At 47.9% G+C, this 22,563-nt stretch overlaps 1 protein-coding gene across 24 annotated transcripts in view; it reads left to right on the forward strand.

The window, feature by feature from the left end:
* The first annotated feature begins 705 nt into the window (after positions 1 to 705).
* The window catches only part of Celf4 (CUGBP Elav-like family member 4), a 276,171-nt gene continuing 254,313 nt past the window's right edge, over positions 706 to 22,563 (forward strand). For all 24 annotated transcript variants that reach the window (XM_032885427.1, XM_032885439.1, XM_032885434.1 and 21 more), the window contains exon 1: positions 706 to 1,374. In XM_032885427.1, the coding sequence (XP_032741318.1) occupies positions 1,089 to 1,374 (286 nt within the window). In that variant the 5' untranslated portion in view covers positions 706 to 1,088. The remainder of the gene's footprint in view (positions 1,375 to 22,563) is intronic.

Genomic DNA, 22,563 nt, shown 5'->3' on the forward strand with positions numbered 1-22,563 from the left:
CTCAGATCTCTGGGCAGACTCCTCCAAAGCCGGTTGGCTTTTTCTAGTCTAAATAAATAAATAAATGGAGCCAGATGGGAGAGAAAAGCGCCCATTCCACCTCCACCGCCGCCTGCGCCGCCGCCCCGCCCGCCCGCCCTGCCTTCGCTTAGCCCGCCTGTCGCCCTAACAGAGCGCAGCTAAGTGGATAACGCCCCCCTACCTGCCCACACGAAAATGAAAATCAATGCTTTGAAAATACAAAAGGTTGCACCTGCTGCTGTTACAAAAATAATAATAATAACAATAACCCCAAAAAGGCAAAAAGAAGAGACCGAGAATCCCGGTAGCTAACAGACACCCGCTGCCCGCAGCTGCGGGGACCGGAATCTCAGCGCCTCCCAAAGAGCCATGCGCCTGGCGCTATTTATAGCCGGGGGACGTCTCGGACTGTACCACTGCCGCTCCGCGGGGCCGCCGACGGGGGAGGCGCACGAGGCCGGCGCCGCCCCGGCCTCCCTGCCCCCGGCCGCCGCCCGCCGCCGTGCGCCCCCCAGAGCGCCCACTCCTGGCCCCCGCGCTCCCCTCCTCCTACCGCGCGCCCTCGCCGCCCCCACCCCTGGTCTGGCAGGGAACTTGAACCGGTCCAGCCTGTTTAAACCGAAAGGACAGAGATCCTGTCTGTTCAATGTAAAAAAAAAAAAGAAGAAAAAAAATCACATCAGACCGAGAGAGAGAGAAAGAGAGAGAGAGAGAGAGAGAGAGAGAGAGAGAGAGAGAGAGAGAGAGAGAGAAGACAGGAGAGGAGAGAGGAGGAGAGAGAAGAGGAAGAGAGAGAAGAGAGAGAAATAGAACGAGAGCCCAGAGCAGATCAAGGTGTAGGAAACCAAAGGGGAGAGAACCCGAGTGTGCGCGTGTGTGTGTGTGAGTGTGTGTGAGTGTGTGTGCGTGTGTGAGTGTGTGAGTGTGTGAGTGTGTGAGAGAGTGTGTGTGTGCGTGTGTGTGTATGTGTGTGTGTGTGCGTGTGCGTGTGTGAGCGCGAGCGAGCGAGTGAGGGAGAGGAGCGAGAGAGTGCGAGCGAGAAAGAATAAAAGGAAAGATTTTTCTCTATGTATATAAAGATGGCCACGTTAGCAAACGGACAGGCTGACAACGCGAGCCTCAGTACCAACGGGCTAGGCAGCAGCCCGGGCAGCGCCGGGCATATGAACGGATTAAGCCACAGCCCGGGGAACCCGTCGACCATTCCCATGAAGGACCACGATGCCATCAAGCTGTTCATTGGGCAGATCCCCCGAAACCTGGATGAGAAGGACCTCAAGCCCCTCTTCGAAGAGTTCGGCAAGATCTACGAGCTTACGGTTCTGAAGGACAGGTTCACAGGCATGCACAAAGGTGAGAGCACCTTTCCCTCTCAACTTTGCTGGGGAGCAGGAGCGGGCGGGCAGCAGACTGGCCGGCCAGCGACTGGCAAGCGAGAGACGGGGCGAAAGCAAGCCGCGGGCGGGCGCCGAGGAGGGAGGCGCTCCGGCTGAGAGACCGAGCTGGGATGTGTGGGGAGATGTTCGCCGGGACAAGGCTGGGTTTGAGGCGAACAGCCGATGCAAGCGGTGCCGTAGAGAGGGCAACAGAGACAGGAGATGAAAAGAAAGAAGGGATGGGGATAGCAAATAGAACGGGGGGTTTGTATCTGGAGACTTGAAAGATTGGGATGGGGACAGCTGCTCTGGGAAACCCAAAAAACTGAGCGGACTGGCCGGCGCTCAGCTTGCCCGGGATCTGGGGTGCTGTCCATCGCCGTGGTGCTGAAAACACTACAGGAATTGCTCTCCTCTGCATGGGCCAGAAGAGCAGAGTGCAGCCGTCTAAAAGGGAGAGTGCAAACCAATTCAAAGAGATATTTTTATTTTGCTATCAATTTAACAGTAAACTCTCCCTAGTGAGATGTGTCTCAGTAGTCTGGTTGTCGTGTGACTGGTGAGAAGGTGCTGGCTTCAATATTTGGAAGGATTGGTAAAAACCCAAGGCAAGAATTAGCAAGGAAAGAACCATCCCCTGGGTGGAGTGAGGGGTCTAGAAAACCTGAACAATCCCCTTCCCCAATGAGGTTGGGATTTGGGAAATAATGTTATGCATGCAAGAGGTGCATTTTGAAAGGTAAGCCTTAATTTATCCCAAACTCACCATACCGTGAGCTTTATAGTACATTATTTCTCCCGAGAAGCAATCACTGTTAGTGAGTGCCTATGGAAGGTGGGGATAGAATAATCAAAGAATTAAAATCTAACAACTTTTTAGGAAAGTGGTCATGGGATTGTCTGCAGCCTGTCTGTTTTCTCTGTTTTATTATCTTTAAGGCAGAGCCCCAAATGAGTTCAGTTGTAGAATGTGTGTGGGTGTCTTGTGGGTGATGAAATTAGCCCAGCGCTCTGCTCCCTAACAGTAATGTATAGGATGTGCACCAGGGATTAATCGGTGTTGGAGTTGTGTGGGCAAGTTAAATGCTTTCTGAGAGAGATTGATGGCCAGGCAGGGAAGGAGTACGGAGCTAAGGAAGTTGTAGGGATGTATGGACGTTCCATTTTTAATAGACAGTAGTGTAAAGAGCCACAGAAGAGACCGTGTGAGAGCTGGCGATTCTGAAGATGAAAACGCACACATACAGCCACCCCCACACAGACAGCAGCCTCGTCTTTAGCCACAAATGGGCTATGAACATAGCTGATCCTCTGGCACATTAGGCTCAGAGCGCAAAGCTGAGTGGCTCTCTAAGCAGCTGAGGGTTTTCACTACCACAACCACCCTCATTCCCCAGCCCTCCCTCCATGCGAATACTAAACAGAGCTCCAAAGTCTTCCTAGTTGGAGTCCCAGAGAGCAGTTTTTATTGGCTTTAGCATCTTCCAGCTTGCATGCTGAGGAGTAAATCTTAAAGTTAATGACATGTTGAGTAGCACAAAGAACACAGCAGAGTGGAAATATACTAGATTTGTTGGTGTGGGGAGAGGGGGGCTGTCATGGAGAGAGAAAGCAACCCTTATCCAATATGGAGAAAATGTCTGTTCAGAAGAGAGATTGGAAGGGGGAAGGGGGAGGCAGCCTTCGAAATAATATTTGGAAAAAGAAATACTTTCTTTTCCCTCCCTTTGGAGGCAACCATGTCTTTGTAGGTTTTTTTTTCCCCTTCCCAATCAGGCTCCCTGGAAGCTAATCAAGGTTTGTATCAAACCTTTGTCATTCTAATAGGTCCTCAGTCTTAAAAAATAGTAATAATAGAAATTTAACGGCACAGAGGAGCAAGGCTGTCCATCTTCACAATCAGTTCTTGTAGTAATTTAATATTTCAAAGTTTAAAAAATATCAGAACCCACTGGAGGCAAAAGACAGTTGTGAAGAGCTGGGTGTTCTCTGGGCTCTGGATTGGAGCACTTCATTGCCCCTCTATTGCCAGTGCAGATAAACTTTAACGTTATTCCAGGTTTCCTCTCCAGCAACCCCTTGCTGAAGCCAACACTTTGTTCCTAGTGTAATCTGAACTCTCTTATACTATAGCGAAAGATGGTTTATCATTTACATCAAGAAGCTACATAAGATTTAGCACAGATACACGCACACACACATGCACACACACACACATGTATAATGTGCATGTTTAAACAAGATTCCTAGGTCAGGCAAAACTTTATTTTCCAAATAATTCTTCTTACAGACTGGCTCACTCTTTGACAGGCAGGACTGATGGCTCTGACACACTGAGAGTCTCATTGTTTTCCCTTGCCTTTCACAATTTGGGCATATATTTTTCCTTATGAAAGGTCCTGCGTCTCTGTTCTTCCGATCTTTAGAGTCGGGGTTGGGCCACTATGTCCCTGACAGTCCTGAGAAGCTCGTGGAGAACTGCATGAATACAAACATTTCTGAGGGCTGGTTTATACAGTCCTAGTAGAGTTGGAACTCCTACTTCAATGGTGCAGTCTGATTTATTAGCTAATCCTGATAAAAATAAGCCTCTGGCCACCTTAAAAAAATTACTTGCCTGCCACTGGTGATAAATTACTCTTAAGTGAAAAAGCATGATGAGGCTTGAAGGATGGGAGCTGCTTTTGGCTTCTACATCTTCCCAATCTCTAAACTCACAGCGTGAGGCTAAGGATGAGACCATGCCTTTGTTAAGCCTGGTTTCAGGGCATATTTGTGGTCCTTGCTCCCCCTTTCCTGAGTGTTTAACTTCTAATGAATTATGATGGGATATGACGGAAAGACCTAACAAGACACTGACCTCCATTGTCGGTGGCATGTGTGCAATATTGGTTCTTTAAAAATCGGTAAACACTAAATGATATGCGTGAGGTTTCAGGTGGGTGTCCATTTCTTGGCCACCTGCCATTTCAGGTAACTAAAAAAGGGAGGAGCTCCAAGGGTTAATGGAATACCTGCCATGCGTAGAGTGCACCTTAAAAGGCAATTACTCCAGTCAAATTGGGAGTCCATGGAGGAGGGAGTGGGTGGATGTTGTGGATCATCCCAACCCCCATATCCAGAAAAGGCTGTTGGATTGGGAGGCAGCAAATAGCAGCTGTGGAGTGGAATAATTACTGTAAAGGTAAATTTGTCCCCTAGAGACCAGCAAGCAATTGGTGGGAAGGGGATCTTCGTGTAAGAAGAGAGAGAGAGAGAAAGAGAAAGGGCCGAATCAAAATTCAAAGAAACAATACACACAGAAGAAAGCCCACTGTAATGCAAACTCCCGCTAACTGGAAGCTTCTCTTCTCCCCAATTCGAAGCACTTTTGGAAAGATTGTTTTTAGAGGATCCGAAGAGAAAGACATCGTAGTATTGATCAAACAAGAGAGAGTCCAATTCCCGGGATAGCAGCAGAAATGAGCCGAGGGCCAATTTCACCCTGTTTTGTAGAATTTTTCTTCCCTGAAAAAGGGGAACAGGTCACCCACTTTCTCATTTTTCTTTTACTTCTCTTCTATATTCTTTTTGTTTCATAGGGAACAGAGCTGGTGACTGAAGGTACATAAATGCACATGCATATCCATGCTTGTGTACACATGTGAACACATGCACACGAGCGCGCGCACACACACACACACACACACACACACACACACACACACACACACATCACTGCATCACACACCAATCAGTCAGAAATCCATTCATAACTTTGGTCCTGTCTAGCAAGATAGGAGGCAGCAAAGACTGAGTTACTAAAATACATAAAGACTAGTGCTCTCTGGATAGCCATAGTATAATGCATTATCTTTCAAGTCATTTAAGTCCAATTTAAGTGGTATTTAGTATAATATTTATGAATTAATGTAATCTAAACATAGGGTTGTCCCCGAAGGTTTAAACTGCCTTTACCACTGATGTGTTCTTGTTCTGAGAGCCTGCAATCCATTTTAACCTAAACAGCCAAGTCCCCAGAAGAGTCCCTCTTATTATCTGGTCACAACAGCTCTGTACCTGAGTAGCTGCTATGCTTTAAGATTTTTACCTACTGCATGATCAAAAATCTACTGTAGTGACAGACCGGGTATTAGGGCAGGACTTCAGACCTAGGAACTACTGCTCTGGGGGCACCAGCCTCTCGTACTATCACACTCCATGCAGAATAAGGGTGGGGACTGAATAACAGAACCTCCTGAGGATCTATCTCCAAGGAGGACATCATTTTAATATGTCTTCCCCATCACTTGCACAACCTCTTAGTGTATCTGGACCTAGGTAGGAAACACCTGAAGCCCCTGGATTTGTTATATAAGTGGGAGGAAGAAATGGAGGTTATGGTTATGTTTTGGTAATCTGTAACCATCTTCCCAAAATTACACTTCATATTCTCATTTAAAGACACGAGCATTTTTCAGAACATCAAATTTCCACCTCTTAATTTTAGCCAAAATGGCTTTTTTTTTTATTACTGGGCTTATAGGTGAATTAATAAGGCACTATCTAGTTTCCATTTTCAAAACGAGTCTAAAACAGAAAAACTGAGTATCAGCATGTATGTCAGCTCAATGAAGATGAACTTTTTAAAAGTACCTTGAAAAATAAAAAGTCAGTTTTGTCCAGAGAAAAAAGACTACCTGGATGACTTGTCACACACCTACACCTGCTAAAAGAAAGGTTTTACCTTGTAGGGGAGAGGGAAAATGAGATACCCGGAATAAGATAAAAAGAAAAATACTCTAAAATTTTCACAGCCACACACAAAAAAGAGCAGTGGCAATCATTTGGAGACTAATGGATGTCGAAGCAACATTAACCGTTGAAATGCTTCCGGATTCCAGATGTCAATGTGTCGTATCTAAAGGCAAAGAAAAACTAGTGGGATCATTATCGTATTTAAAAGACTGGTGGTTATTTATTCTTTGAGAATAGTTTTATTTATCTTTAAAACGGATGTTCTGCAAAGCAGCTCACAGGCAAATCGGCATGCATGTGTGCACAAATATTCATCTATGTACAAAATGGTTAACTGCCTTCCACATATATGAAAAGAGGTGCTGGCCTAGATTCCTTGGCAAATTCAACAGAGAGGTGCAAACATGTGCACCCAGCCCAGTCTGTAATGGTAATTCTAGGTTGCATTTAAAGAATCCTCTTGAAGTTCCCTTCCACTACCTCCTCTAGTTGACCTGGGTTTGTGTCTTCTCATACACAAAACAAAAGCAAACCAAGGATTGTCTTGAACTAAGTCATGGCTTGAAAGCAATTAGAAAGTTCATACTAAGTTTACAACTCCATAAACAGTCATTGAGAAGTTCTCAGTTTTTTGTTTGTTCCCTGTTTGTCTAAGAGCCGGGCTGCAGGGACATTTCTGATACCAGATCACCATTACCATGATTATTATCACTGCTCTCATTGTTCTAGGTAATAAACCAGGATAGGGCAGAATGCCTGAGCAGACAGCCAAGACCCACCTCATAGTTAAGAAAATAACTGACTCCAGCTTTGCCCAAGACAGTCCTAAGGAAAACACCACCAAGCTCACACCGTGCATTTCCCTGGAAAAGGGTCAGCTTCCAACTTGACCAAGTGATCTTACCTGAGAAGGGCTTGGGGTGGTGTGGGTGTAAAGGAGAGGGAGATACAACAGTGAGTGGGACCTGGCACTGCAGGCAGAAATTTTAAAAAGCAACACTACAGAGTCCAAATGCCAGTTGGAATCTGGGTGTGCTGTTTGAGAGTGGTTGAGAGCAAAGTGACTTCTGAGCTTGGGAGGGAATCCCATGTGACATGCACAAAGAACCAGACAGAGAGTGTGAATGCCAGTATGCTTGTGGGTACCAGAAGGTGGGGTGCAGGAAGATGCTGTGACCTGTGTGGGTGTTGTATGAACGTGTGTGCACGTACATGTGCACACGCACACACACAGACACACAGACAAATGCATGCGTGCACACACACACACAACACACACACACACACACAACACACATACACATAAAGTCTGGCCTGCTTCTCCTCACCCATTGACTCATTCAAGAGATGACTTTCAGTCTGAGGTCTGAGAAGGTAGCCACACAGCCCGACACTTGCAGGACTAAGTCTCTATACCCACTGCTTCCCTACCCTACTCACTGCCTCTGGCATCCCAATCTACTTCTTGTCATGTTCTCTCCCTCTCTTTCTTTGCCTCTTTCTCTCTCTCTCTCTCTTCCCCCCCTTCCCCTCCCTCTTCCTCTCTCTGTCTCTGTCTGCTTCTCCCTGTCTCTGTCTTTCTCTTTCTTTCCCACTCTGTCTCTCTCTCCCTCTTTTTCTGTCCCTCCACAGTCCCCCCTCTCTCCACTTGACAAACTCAGTTCGTCCTAACAGTCCCTCTGAGCACTGAGCTGCATTCTCTCTGAATACAACCAGGGTGTGGCAGACACCCAATTACCCTCCTTTTGAGCTCTTTATAACAAGGAAGCACATTCCTTTCTCCCTGACCCTTAATACCATTTTCTTCTGTGTCTTTTAAATACATGGTCTCTCCAAATATGTCTGGTGCAATCACATCTAAGGCTGAACCAGTGATCTCCCTTCCCTCCGTGCCCCTTCATCGTGCATTGCATTTCCAACCCCTCTTTTCCTCATTCTCACTGCTAAAGAAGTCTTCTCAATCCCAAACTGGGGCCTGAAGAAGGAGACAAATGTTCTAACTGACCACATAAATGTGGAGTTAAAGGTGCTAGGACAGAGAGGCAATTGTAGAGGCAGCCAAAGTTCTTAGCTCCTGTTCCTGATGCCACCCACAGGAGTCCCACCTGACGTCCATGTAGGTGCTTGTGGTAGAGCTGTGGCTATGTCACTGCACCATCCAGGGGCCACAAGGAACTTGCTTCATAGAAATGGAGGGGCTCTTGCAGCAATTCTACCAACTGAGGAAGTCCCTCTGGTTTCTGAGTCCTTCAGGAGTAGATGTTTGCATTTGCAGGGTTTGCATTTGCAGGGTTTCTCCCCTTCCACTTAATCCAAATTTCCTTCCTCTTATCCCTGCTGTATCTCCTCTCCAGCATGATCAGAGTAAGGCTTTAAAACAGCTATTCCCAGCCGCTCAGCTTAAGAGCAGATCCTACGTGGTCATCTGCAAGCATAAATAAATGGGGACCCTCATGAAGAAAGACATAGTCTTAGATCTGTGAAAAACCAAAAAATAGCGATCAAACTCAGAAGGAAAAAAATTGATAATGAACTGGCTTGCTGTTACAAGGGCTTAATTGAGAGCGACTCCGGAAGGCTGGCTCTGGACAGCCCTGCACAAACTGACCGCGATGTTACTTTATTGCAACACACTCTGCTTTAATTAATTATCATCTTCGTTAAGAAAGGCCATAGATCAAAGGTTTCTCCACACTTAATAGATCTCCCTACCACCACTCCCATGCAGCAGGCTGCACTATCACCCACAAGCAAGGCCAGCAAGCTTCCCCTACTCTTCCCTTCGTGACTGTTGATTTTCTCCTCTTTGTTAAAAAGACAAACAAACAACCAGTTCTTCTGCGCAGTTGTCTATCCTAGAACAGGAAGTGTGATTGGTGGTGTTGGCTGAGGGCTTGGGGCTGTCTTTCCACAGCTATTTCTAAAATTATACAACTAAAACTCATTTCACCTATGAATCTCGGTGGAGAGCGTGTTGGTAGAAGAAAAACAGAAGCCACGGAAACAGGGCTACTAGAAAAGGTGTGTGTGTGTGTGTGTGTGTGTGTGTGTGTGTGTGTGTAAGACAGTCTGTGTGTGTGTATGTGTCTGTGTGTGTTTCTGTGTGTCTGTGTATCGGTGTGTATGTGTGTTTCTCGGGGTGTGTGTGTGTGTGTGTGTGTGTGTGTAAAAGAGTGTGTGTGTCTGTGTGTGTGTCTGTGTGTGTGTGTCTGTGTGTGTGTCTGTGTGTCTGTGTATCGAGGTGTGTGTGTGTGTTTCTGTGTGTCTGTGTATCGGGCTGTGTGTGTGTGTGTGTGTGTGTGTGTGTGTGTGTGTGTACATGTAGAAGCCATGGTACACAGCCAAATAAATATTATAAGATCAATACCTTTCCCACCCACTGCCCATACCTCTTAACTTCTCCCTCCCATCTCTCGAGCACCTGTGTCTCTGCTGTATTTCATGCTGAGAAATGTGCCCAGCTGAAGCATGCATAGATGATGCTGTATTGAACCATGTTGTTTAGACCTAGTTGTGGGCGCTGGACACCCAGTGAAGGACATCCCTGACAGGGTAGGTAGTGCCTGGAAAACCCATTGCTCAAGTTATAACAGGAATCTCAGTTTCCAGTGTCCCCCAGACCTATAAACTGACAGGTGACTTCGTTGAAATTAGCCCATGGAGTTGTTCTAGGCAGATTTGAACGCCATACGTGGCTGTTTTTTCATTATTCTAATTTAATGATGCAGTCACACCTAATTAATCCATGTCTGGTTTATTCATATGCTGTATCTGAAGATCCAGAAGATTTCTCTAACTAGCCAGCTTCCTTGCACAGGGATAAGTGAAGGACCACCCCCCTACAAAGAAGCATGTGTGGGCCTCTACAGGATAGGATCACTGTAGAGACAGTTGGCAAAGACATGCCGTGATCTCTGACACCTCCCTCCAGGAAGGGAGGCCTGACAACAGACCCAGAGATGCCCAGGAGTGAGGTCTAGGTACCTGGGCTCACACACACACACACACACACACACACACACACACACACACAGAGAGAGAGAGAGAGAGAGAGAGAGAGAGAGAGAGAGAGAGAGAGAGAGAGAGAGCATGCCTTCAATCACAGAAATCCAGCAAGCACCCATTCCATTCCAGAAGGAAGAAGGCTGGACCACTGCATGCAATCAGCAAGGTCTGCTGGCCTGCCAAGCATTCTTCTGACCAGGGAATTGGTGCAGAGCACTGAGAGGCTGAGCTGAGTCAGCCTCCCTGCTTCTGGCCTTAAGAAAGTAGAGCCAGATGAATTATTATTGCCTGTGCACAGATAAACCAAGTCAGCGAGGAAGCATGCTGCTCAAGTCCAGCCTGTAGAATGGCCTTTGAAGTGCTTTTCTGTGGCTGGTGCTGGCCAGACAGATCACAGTAAATGCCATCTCTCACCTAGCAGGTAAATTAAGAGGATAAGGCATCAACCTAATAATATCCTTATAAAATCAAACCTTCTCTCAAAAGTCCTAGGAGACAAGAGGCATCCAAAGATCAAACATGACATCGCAGTGCATTTGTAAGGACTGACTTGTTCTGCTTCCTCCCTATAAGGCTCTAACTATTTGATCAGCTCTAAAAGGGCCAGTATTCTCGACAGACTCTCTTTCTGTCTCTGTATCTCTGTCTGTCTCTGTCTCTCTGCATCACACACATACACAGACACACAGACACACACACACACACACACACACACACACACACACACTCCTCAAGCATATGTACACAGATGTCTTCTTGCAAACAACATCCATCCTACCCTCCCATCTTATCCAATGTAAGTAGATCTTTACAGGTGCTTGAAATAGGGAGCACACACTGAAGAATACATATGCCCTTCCTGTAACGGGCTTATCAATACCTTTTAAAGAAATGTGACAGCCAGCCCAGAGTGATTCAGTTGTGTGGACAAAGGTTAGCATATAGAAATCCATTATTAATAATATCAATATCTTGGTTGACCAATATAACCAGAAACGGTATCATGCTGCTGCTGACGGGAGAGGCCAGGAGGACTCCACAATAGCAGGAAATTGTGCCCATGTAAAATTAATCATATTGACTGGTTCTAAGAATATACAGGGAGGTGATGATGTGGGGAGTGTTTACGTAGTGGGAAAGAAGACCTTGTTCCCAGAGGCTTCGTAAACTCCTGGGATGAGCCGAGAGGGAGTGGAGACATCCCTCCGGTGACTGCTAATAACAATTTCCATCTTCTGCCCTCAGCTTTCCAGCAGGGTGAGGTAGAGGAGAGGTGCTCTCTGGACAGGAAAAGAAGGAAATTAGATGCGCTAACCATTATCCATCCAACATATCCATATCTTTATATCGAATCAATACTTGGCTTAGTGTCACCGGATGCGACATGAGGAGCATCCTTGTTCTTCCTCATAATGGTGGGAGGAGGTCTATCTCCAAGGAAGTAGGGAGAGCCTGAAGCAGTGGCCCCAATGGACAGAGAAGAGGACTGGACCTGGGAGATGCTAGGGTGCACATCACAACTTGATCTAGGAGGAAAAGCACTTGTTTAGATCAGTCACCTAAGTGCATTCTTGTGAACAGAGTCACGTGTTCTCCGAATGCATTGATGACAAGGTGAGAATGTTTTGGAATCTAAAAACCCAGTTCCCACCTCGTCTTACCTCTATTTGCAATGATGGATGAAAGAAAGAGTCAGGCTTCTTTGACCTTTGTATTGCTTTGGGGTTCGCCCAAACTTTTTACTCTCCTGCCCAAGGGAGCCCCAGCTCATCCTTGTGGTCTTTCCATGCCCTGGAAGTGTTGACAGGAAGGAAAGGAGATTAACCCCCGTGTTAGTGCTCCACCAACCAAACCCAAAAGAATATCTTCTCGTTTCTTTTCTCTTTTCTCAAAGCCAACAAGACAGCTTGGAGGGAACCTGCCTTCACACTCAGGCCTGTGGCAGAATTAATAATTGAGAGAGGCTCTGGAAAGAGCAGGGGCATGCCTTACACGGGGAAGGATGGCAGGATATAGCTATCTACGGATGAGTGGAGAGGGGTGTCTCTTGAAGTTCTTCTGTCTCATAAACAAGTACTCAGACCCTAGCATACTGGCCACATCAGGTCCCAAACGTATTTGTTTCCACCCACAGAAAGCCACCAAGAGGCATGTTCTGCATCCCATTCAGTAGCCAGTACTCAGGACCCATTCTGAGTTCTCCCCATCTTGTTCATCAAGCAGCCTTCTCACTAAGCCCCCTCAGGTCTCAGAGTTCAAGTCTGGCTCCCAAAGTGGTCTCAGAAGGTGAGAGGGAAAGGTGGGTCCTGGTGACAGGGTTTAGATCTCCCCAGACGTTCCCATGCTCTCCCCTCAGCAGCTTCAGAGAGAACAGCAGCCAGCATCAAAGCCTGACCTCTGCTCTAGACCCTTTGCAGAGAGTGGGGAGGAGTCCCCAAACTGTGGAGGAGGGCTCATCTCCTCTGGCTGTCGCCTGCCCTCTGACGGTGAGAAGAAGAACTCACACACCTCTGATGCCCCCTCGTAAATGAGCAACCTTCCACAGCCCAGGAACTCGGCCGGTTGGAAAGAAGGAACTGCTGATGCATTCAGTGCCATGCAGCTCCCACACCATAAGAGTGAGGGCTAGCATCTCCCTGTGGGAGTGGATGACAGGATCCAGGGACACTTTCCTCTCTTGGCAAGTCGGGTCCGGGTCTAAAGCATGAACTTAATAGTGACACACAAAGTAACCGGAAAATTCAGAAAGTATTTATCATTCCTCAACCTATGTGAGCTTTATTTCATTTCAAAGCTGAGCGATGATCATCTGGTTTAGTACAGTGTTGATTTTTAATCACACATAATGAGGAGATTCCTTGTGTTTGAAAAAGAACCAAAATCTTGTCAGTACTTGGGGCCTGATATGGTTTGACTCTAAGCTACCACCATTGTCCTGGACTTCTGCAAAGGAATGCCCAAACAGTTCCAGGAGAGGCTCACATCATGCCCACACATCCTGTGTTCATGTCCAAATCCAAGAGGGATGGATTAGGAAGTGATTTACATACTCACCAGTCACCAGGTTCCACGCAGCACAGGAAGTCTGGCTCACTGGAGCTGCAGAGGCACAGGGCAGGAGAACGGCCTCTGGCTTGTGGTCAAGGTTTTAGTTACTTTTCTGACCTTAAGAAAATATAATTAACAATTGTTTTATTGAAAAACTAAAGCATGCTCAGTGCTGTCCCTTTCCTGATGCAGTAGGCAAACCATTTCATTTGTTTTAGAGTTGATTCTGACTCAGTTTGGTTGGACAAGTTTGAAGATCTCCTGGAACAGAGAATGGGGGGAAGTGTGGAACTGTACCAGGGCATCTGAGCTGGACCCTTAGGGAGAAGAGAGGAACAGCAGGGGAATGGATTGTCTCCATTAGGGAAAGGCGTGTACTTAGGCTGAAAGATAACTACTAGACGGATGGGTAATAGTGTACTCTGGGCAGGAACCATTCTTCCAAACATCCCTATACCCTTCCACTCCAGGGACCCTCGGTGAATCAGAGTGAGAAGGCATACCAAGCCTACAGGCCATACCCATTGGACTACAGCCAGACTACCTCTCCTATGGGAGTGAGGTCCTGTCCTCATGCTTGCCGGCCTTGGCTTGTTTCTCTCTCGTTTCTCAAGTTTCTCTGCCAAACATTAACTTCAATTGTTCTGACCTTGTCTCAGATGAGCCAGTGATTTAGGAGGACTGGTCACAGCAGAGGCCAGACAGGCAGAAGGAGAGTGGTCCCTACGTCAGCAGGGCAGGAGAAGTGTCACAGATGCAGCTATAGCATTCCTCTGGTGCCCCAACCCTCCCCCTCATTCACCTCCATCTTCAAAGAGATGGGAGGATGCCTGTGGGGAGGTGTGACCGTCCTAGTGCTGGGAAGTCCTTGGGTCTGATGGGAAGGCACGTGTCACCCTGAGGTTCATGTCAAGACAGATTCTCTGAATGTCAGGCCCTGACCTCAGAAGGTGGGTACCCAGGTTCACACTCCAAAAATAATCATGGGTATGTGGTGGCAACCTCACGAGGATACACTGCCCAAAGGAAATGCCTTGGACGTGGAATGTGGTAATTCCTCACCATGCGGTCTCGGGTACAGGTCTGGGTGTTGCCACATTCACGGGTCGAAAGGGACAGCAAGCATCTCAAAGCAAGAGAGAGCAAGAAGGCAGAGCAGGAAGCCACATAACCAGTGGGTCAGAGTGTTCTGTTTTGTTCCATTCTGTTTTGGTTTTTGTCCCACTGCAATGAAGTCTCGTTCTCAGGCTGATGGACAAAGGAGTTTCTCATTTTGAATAAATATGGAACAATCATCAGCCTGGCTCAGGAAGAGTGGGCCAAGGAGAGGTGGGTGGGGAGTAGATGTTTCAGGGAAGTCAGCTCCATACACAGAATCTGCCAGAATGCCCTTCCTCATTACCTGTTTTGGGGCTGCAGCAGTCCTCAGCCACACCAGCTGCAACCCTCTGGGGCTAAGAAACTACTCATGGAATATGTAAGCTATAGTCTTGCTCCTGATAACCAACCCTGGCATTTAGATCACTCACAAAGTCTCCCTTGATGACTTTGTCCAGTCACACAGAGGGTTCTGGGGCTAGAATCCTCCTGCACCCTCCACCCTTCCTCTGTGCCTTTCCTGGTGCAGGGGTAGCTGGAGAGCAGCCAAGGAGTGAGCGTTAAGGCAGGGGACAGTTTCCTGGAGTGACACCGGCCTTGCAGTTGGAAGAATCTTTACAAGTGCCAGGAAATACTGCTCTCATGTAACCAACACTCCTGCATAGGGTCCCAGGGGCTCCCAGGCAGCAGTGAGGGGCTTCTCCCATCTTCTGGGGGAAAAAAACAGGTCAGAACAGTTAGAAAGGATGAGGTAAGAGCCTTCAGATTCAGCTCCTGAGAGTAGAGAAAGCCCCTTCATGCAGACCATGACTCCAGGAGTTTTCATCCAGAGACCAGAGGCGGGATTCTCATTAAACTTCCCGGTTAGTCCTAACTCTAAGATCTCAGAAGTATGGGGCTTTCAGTTACCTAGAGAGATAGGAAAGTCACCACTCGTGTAAACCTAGAACCTTTCCAGTTGCTGGTCCCTCTGTCTTCTCCACACTCACCGCACCCATTTTTCAAATTCTTAAGCCCCAGACCCCAACCCAAAACCCAGGACGATCAGGCAATAAGCATCAACCTAAAGTGACCTTCTTTTCTTGTTCTTTACAAATCCTGCCTCTTGTTGATCTGACAGATTAGTCTGAGCAGAAATGTCCCTGGCGGCTAATGGACATTAACGTGTGACCGCCATCATGACATGTGTCTCCTTCTTATAGCCCAAGCTATAAGAAAAGAAATATCTACACCAGCCCAGACCCCACCAGAGGGAGACGAGGTGGTGCCAGGCAGACATCCATACATGACATGAGTCTGTGTATGGCTCAGACCGGTGAGGTACACATACAGTTATGCCCACAAGGCTAGAGCAGCAGGGGGACCCACGCCCATCAACCTGATCCACCATCAGGGCAAACGGCCGTGCCAAAGGTTTAAAATATTAAACACACATGGCAAATTTAAGTCACTGCAACACCAAATCCCTCCAGAGAGAAGCTCTGCTTGGGAAGTTTCTGAAACAGCTAGTAGTCCTGGGTGCCGGGGGTGGGCTTTCTTTGTTCATGCCCTCCCCTCAGGGCAGCAAGGGGGAGAGAGAGGGACTGTAGTGGATAAGACTCGTGACTTTCCTCCTCTGCTGTGTTATTCATTACCTCTGATTTTTATCTAATCTCTCTCTGATTGTCCTGGCGAAACTTAATAGACAAAGTGAATTTTTATTACATCATCAATATAATCGCCAGCTAATCAACAGACACCGGGCCCACCGCAAGCCCAATAGCTCCTCTTCCCACTTCATAAATAGAAGAAGCAATCGCTGACAGGCCAGGCTTCTCCACCTCCTCCTGAGAGCGCCCGGTTTCTGCTGCACCCCTTTGCCAGACTGTGCCAGGGTATTTGACTTTCCCTGAACCTCACCTCCACCCAGTGTGCCACATTGCTGGCTAGGGGCGAAACCTTCCCAGGGCTTGTGCTTCCAATGCCAAACACGCCGAATGTCGACTGATATTAATTGTACTTTAGTGAATTGGGGAATAGGATATGCCATAAAATACTAGATAATCCTCCCAACTGAAAAACATACCAGGAACTACACTATATGCCACGTTAAGTGGTGTGTTCACTGTGCAACCTACACACAAAAGCCTTTCTGTCATTTAAAGTCACATCATCTTACACACCGTATCGTAGGCATCCTTACGTGTGCTGGGATATTATCATACACCTTCTGTTTATACAACATTTTACCTCACAAAATGCGTGTCCTGTATCTTATTTCATTTTAGATCTGTTATGGTCACGTAAAATATACCTATTTTACAAAGAAAAAAAATGGAAGTGGAACGACGAAGGCAAATTACAACCTGGTCAGATCGTGCCAGAATGAACCGACCAGTTTGGGCTTGGGATGTATGAGTTAGAACTGGGGGCCCTCAATCAGGGGCAGAGGTGGGCTGCTGGACCAGCAGGCAGGGTCCTGGGGCTTAGCCTGCTTTGCAGCCCCTGGCTATGGAGCACCCACCACATATCAATCTCCCTGACAAAGCTACCTTGTGTTAAAGTGAAAATGGCCGTACTCCTTTCCAAGGTGCTTTGGTAGAACCGGCTCCTTCCATAACGTCATTGTGCTCCCCCCGCCTCCCATCGGGTTTAGTCCACACTGCTCTGCTGTGGTTTTGGAAGCCGGCGCATGTTGTGCAGGGTCAGACTTTGTAAATAAGCTAGGTGATGAGGCTAATGAGTCTGTCTTGGTGTCCATAACCCCAGCTGACAGCCTCGATGAAAGGAAACGGCTTCGTGCATGTTGTCAGAGCCATCTCTGGGAGTGGCCACCTTTTGTAAGGGTTGCCTCTGGTTCCACACAGAGGGTTGACTCACAGTCTGGCTGTGTCAGGGGTTTGTGAACATCGTCCTTCTGCTCAGGCTGTACAACACCTATGAAGTATCCTTGGTCTCATGGGGCCTCTGGATGTTTAAGAGCCTGGATGTTGCCTGATACAGGGGAACTGGTGTACCAAAAACACTCTGTTCCGTGCCACTGACTTCCCTCCTTACACCATTGCAGTGGACCTGCTCAGCTCCCTTTTTAGGGTCATTGTGGGGATTGGATAAGATGGGCACACACAATATGAACAGTTCAATTTCTCTGCCTATTCATCCAAATTACGGGCTGGTGCTCCCACAGAACACCAAGTGGCTCGGCTGTCCTCAAGACACAGAGGACAGAGGGGCCACTGAGCGTCGCAGGTAGACAGGAAAGATTAATATTGTACCTACTATGTGGTACACATAGCCTCTTGCCAGGATTATCTCACCAAACCCTCATGTCTAAAGTGGCAGATATGTCACCGAGCTCCTCTGAGCATGAAGAAAGTGAGATCTCTGACAGCAGCAGCCCGGCATAGCTTCACACACCCCATTCGTCGGCATTCTCAAGCTACCACATATCCTTTTACAGAAGTCAAAGGCCATCTCCATCACCCAGGTCTGCACATGAGTGGGAGCCCCGCAACGTACCAGCTACTGCTCTCACGTGCCATACCCTGACATCTCACACAGATGATCTGAAGATACAGGCAGACGACAGAGACTTGTGTACAGTGCTGGGTGCACAGAGACAGCACACACAGACACTGTTGCCTGCAGATACACCACATACAGGGGCACATAATCAGACAGATCCACTTACAAATACACACACACACACACACACACACACACACACACACACACACGTCTCTGAGGACAAAACTTAGTTAATCAAAAGCATACACTCAACTAAATGACCTAACTTGTTAGGTGCAACAAAGCTAGCTGGTTTGTAGAAGTGACGAAAATGACATATTATAGAGAGAAAACGGGTACAGGAGGCCCCTTAGTTCTCTTCTAGCCCAAGCTAGAGGCCAAAAGTCCCCTCCCTGTGTAGCCCGGGAGTATCATCAAGCCTGAGACCACAGCCTCTTAAATCAGCAAAGGCTCGGAAGTCCAGTGCCAAGGTACTCCCTGTGCATCTTCTCACTGTGTCAGTCTTTGGATCTAGGGCAGATTTCTGTTCACCTGACCAACACCAAAGACAGGCCCTGGAGAGACTGAGGACAGACCTCCCAAGGGGCATTCTCCTCTATCAACTGACTCCGAGCAGATCTCTGTGAGGTAAAGAAAAGTGCATGGGCAGCAGAAGTGGTGGCAACTGAGAAGGGGTAGGGGTTACCAGGCAGAGATTGTCCTGGATACCATCATAGCCACCTACTATGGCTCAGAGCCTGAGAAACAGCCCCTTGCTCACAACAGGTCTTCTGGGATCACCCAAGGGTGCTCAGTCCGTGAGGCTCCTACTGGTCATTACAAATGCACTTGGTAAATTATTCCATTCAGCTGCAGTGAGTGAGCGCTCACTGGGTTGCGTGGTGGAAGGCACCTCTCTACACTGGGACATATCTTCCAGGACACCTCCTGTAGATTCCTGTTATTCTCTCAGGCTTTGCACAAACTCTGTTCCTGTGTGTAAAGTGCATACCGCGTACACTGGACCAATGTGGAGAAGAGCCAAGTTTTCTATGCTGACTCTGAAAAGAGAAAAGGACACAGAGCACACTCACTGTTCCCCCAAGATGGCAAAGCTCCCCTACCCTGGGAAAACCACATCATCTCTCTTCCAGATCTAGGACTATGTATATCTCATGCCAAGACCACCTCAGTCCCTGGCTTAAGAATCTTGGGCAGGCTTCCAAAGAATGGAACCCTCCACTGTGACTGCATTAATAAGCTGTGTGTGTGTGTGTGTGTGTGTGTGTGTGTGTGTTGTAACAAATGACTACATGGAGTGTGTAGTGTGTGTGCATGAGAATCCATGCCTCCTCCATACAAGTACATGCCAGTCTCAGCCTGTGAGACCCAGGCAAGGAGATGCGTGGACATGTGCGCTCATACATGCTGAGTTTATGCAGGCGTGTGTGGGCTGTGACGGCTCAGCTGGGCCAATTTTTAGTGACAGATTGTGAGTACGTCTATGACTACAGTTTCTACCAAGTGCATGGAAAAAACAGAAAAGATGAATCCAACTCCCTGGGTGGGCACTCCTGAAGCTCTGCAAATGTGTGTACGCATGGGTATCTCTCGGTAGGGTCTGTGCATGAGGGGTATGGGGAGAGCAAACGTGAAGTCAGACATTGTCCTTCAGACAGACCTTGCTGCTATCCCGGATGCCCAGCTGATCTGTGTATGAGAAAAGGAGAGAGACATACACAGAGACAGAGACAGAGACAGAGACAGAGACAGAGACAGACGGGAAGACAGAAAGGCAGCTACAACAGGGAGAGAGGCCTCAACCTAACCCTGTCCATCTGGGATAAAGCAGATGGGATTAAGACCTGATCTGGGATGCAGAGGCTTTGCTTGGAGGACAATGCCCAGGAGGACTGGGGAAAAGCCCTGTCACACCAAGCGCACCCCTGCTTTGCTCACATGGGCATCTCTTATACATGCACAGCCCCCAAGCCAAGCCACAGATGCCAGGCCCCTCTGGCTCTCTCCTAAGTCCCTAAAGGCTGACTCCAGCAACTGAAAAATCAACAAAGACCCAGGTCTAGACCACCTCTGAGGCAAGCATTGCTCCCCAGGGTCCCACCGAGAGAATCTCAAACACGGATTGGCAGCTAAGCATGCACTCATTTAGAGACCTGACTATTCTAGTTCTTGGGGTACGCCCCTTTGCTCACATCCAGGTTTTTCAGAAGGCTCCACAGGTCGGTGGAGTCTGCTTGACTCTGGTAGCTAGAAGGACCCCCGCTCCCCCAACATCCTTAGGAGCCTGCAGCACATTTTCCTAGAAGTCTCGTGGAGTCCTGGCCTCCACACCAGACCTCTTGCCTCCCTACAGATGGGGTTAGGAATCTCCAGTTGAATAACAGCCCCAAGGGACTCCCTGTCACGTGATCCATGAAGCCCTAGGCTCATTTCCCAGGCCAGATTGTCAGAATGCTGTGGTTTTCCCCTGCCCTAAAGAGGAACACCTCATAAGTGTCATCCAACACCAGTTTCTTTTCCAGGGGTACAGCCTACCACATCTCTATCTACCTGCACACCAGAACTCATTCCTCAGGCCATTGCCATAACTATCATAAGGACGTTACTGCCCCATGTAGAAATCCTACTCTCATACACAAATACATACACATATGCACACACACAGAGAGAGAGAGAGAGAGAGAGAGAGAGAGAGAGAGAGAGAGAGAGAGAGACCACTTACACATGCACAGCTGAGCCTTGACGTACATGTTTCAGTTCAATTTCTTGGCTTGCACGTGTGAAGCCATATGTCCGGGTGCTGTGGCATCTCCCTCCTACTCCACACCTCACAGGGCTTCCCAGAGCCTCCTAGACCCAGATGGCTGGCATAGAATGTTCCAGGGTAGCACAGGTTAATATGATGGGCACACTCACCCTGTCCAAGCCCGGCTGCTGCTGCAGGGACAACTATGGTACTATTTGATCCAGCCTCAGTTTCCCTCTCTAGCCAGTGGAAAATCAAGGAAAAGCTAAGGAAATGCATTGTGAACAGGAAGTGCTGTAATCTAGGTAGAACATCTGGCATGGTACCTGGGACATGGTGAGCCTATCGTTGTAACTACAGAGCAAACGAAAAAGAGAAGTTAATAGAGCTCATAGCCCAGGCACTCCCCAGCCTCGCCGCCTATGTCCTCTCCAGTGACCTGGCCCTTCCTGGGACATTAATTGTCCCCAATCTGGTGTACTCTCTTCTTTTCCTCTTCCCTCAAACCAAAATTAGCTGCTTTGAACAAGGAAGAAAGTCTCCTTCCAGAGGCCTCTCACTCTTGCAGCCTCCACAACCTCTTTGAGTCCCTAGAGCCTGAATCTTGCAGCCCAGGGCCTCAGACACCACCACCACCACCCCCCTTTACAGCCCAGCCCAGGCAGGCTCCACTGTGCATGCATATTAAGTCTGCCTCTCCTGGCCCTGTGGACTTTCCACAGCAAGCCAGCACGGTGACACATGGCAGCTCCTTCGATAATCTGGAGAGACAAGAGGGACTATCACTCCACGTCCCAGCAAAATCCACTTGCTTTTTTTTTTTTAACCATTAAGTTAATTTACATCACTCTTTGCTGTGAACAGTGCATGTCATAGAAAAAGTAAAACGATGAAGTGGCTGTAGGAGAAGAATGAGACTAGTATTCGTGATTCTCAAAAAATAATAATAATAACCACTGTGAATGTGTGCTCATGTCCATAGCCCATCCAGGTCAAAAGCCTCCTCCAGGTTGGGCTGGGCTCTTGCTTATCTGCTGCATCCTCAACTGGGATACACACTGTTGGAGAGGTAGAAAGAACAATACTGTCCCCTGTTTGGAAGGTTCAGGACTCCTAGTGAGTGAGCACTCAGAGAAGATTCCCCCAAGCTATGCTAACACTGCCTGCTCCCACTGCACTAGAATACCCCGGTGACTGTCACAAGTCTCTTTGTGATTGACAAAAGGAAGAAGGTAGCAACCTGAGGAGGTAGGTCAGGGACGAGTGCTGGAGGATTTGAGGACACTGAGTCCATCACCTGTTTCTATAGGCCTCACGAATTTCACATGGGAACAGGGTATACGAGCCGTGAGAACCCCTCACTCTGCCAACCCGGGACTCGGAGCCCAGGAGGCAGCCATTTAGAACCATGGAAGATGCAGATGTGTTCAGCCATGAGAGGATCTAAGGACTGGCTTGGGACCACAGCAAAACTGGGGACAGGTGGGAAGGCTGAGTCCTCACAGGGACTGTGGGGTGGGAGAAACTGAATGCAGCAGCCTGGAGGCAGCTCTCTGACACGCTACAAAGACTTAAGTTTCACACTTTATATCTACAAGGATGGCTGTATGCAGCGGTTGTTATTCTAGAAGTTCCTCCTAACCTGTAAGCCGGGAGTAATACTGACTCTGTGAGCTATCGTGTCAATTAAATGAGAATGTGTAGAAACATCTAGAACAGTCTTGCATAATGGTAATAACCGTAGCGATAATAATAAGAGAAGAACTGCTAGCATGTATTTATCAGTTGTCGGTGCCAGCACTACACCAAGCATTCCAAAACACCATCTCATTTAATGTTTCCTGTTTTCCTAGGGGAAGTTTCCATTTCTGTTTTATAGGCAGGGAAACAGGCATAGAGAGTCTGAGTAGCTTCTCGGGGGACAGCCAAGACACCAAGCTGTGCACCAGAGAATCATAGTCTAGGTGAAGAGTTCCGCTGCCTGGAATGGTTAGGTCCTTTCCTCGGTGGATGACGGAGTCTTCT

This window comes from Rattus rattus, chromosome 15 (assembly GCF_011064425.1).
Source record: "Rattus rattus isolate New Zealand chromosome 15, Rrattus_CSIRO_v1, whole genome shotgun sequence".
Taxonomy (NCBI): Eukaryota; Metazoa; Chordata; class Mammalia; order Rodentia; family Muridae; genus Rattus; species Rattus rattus.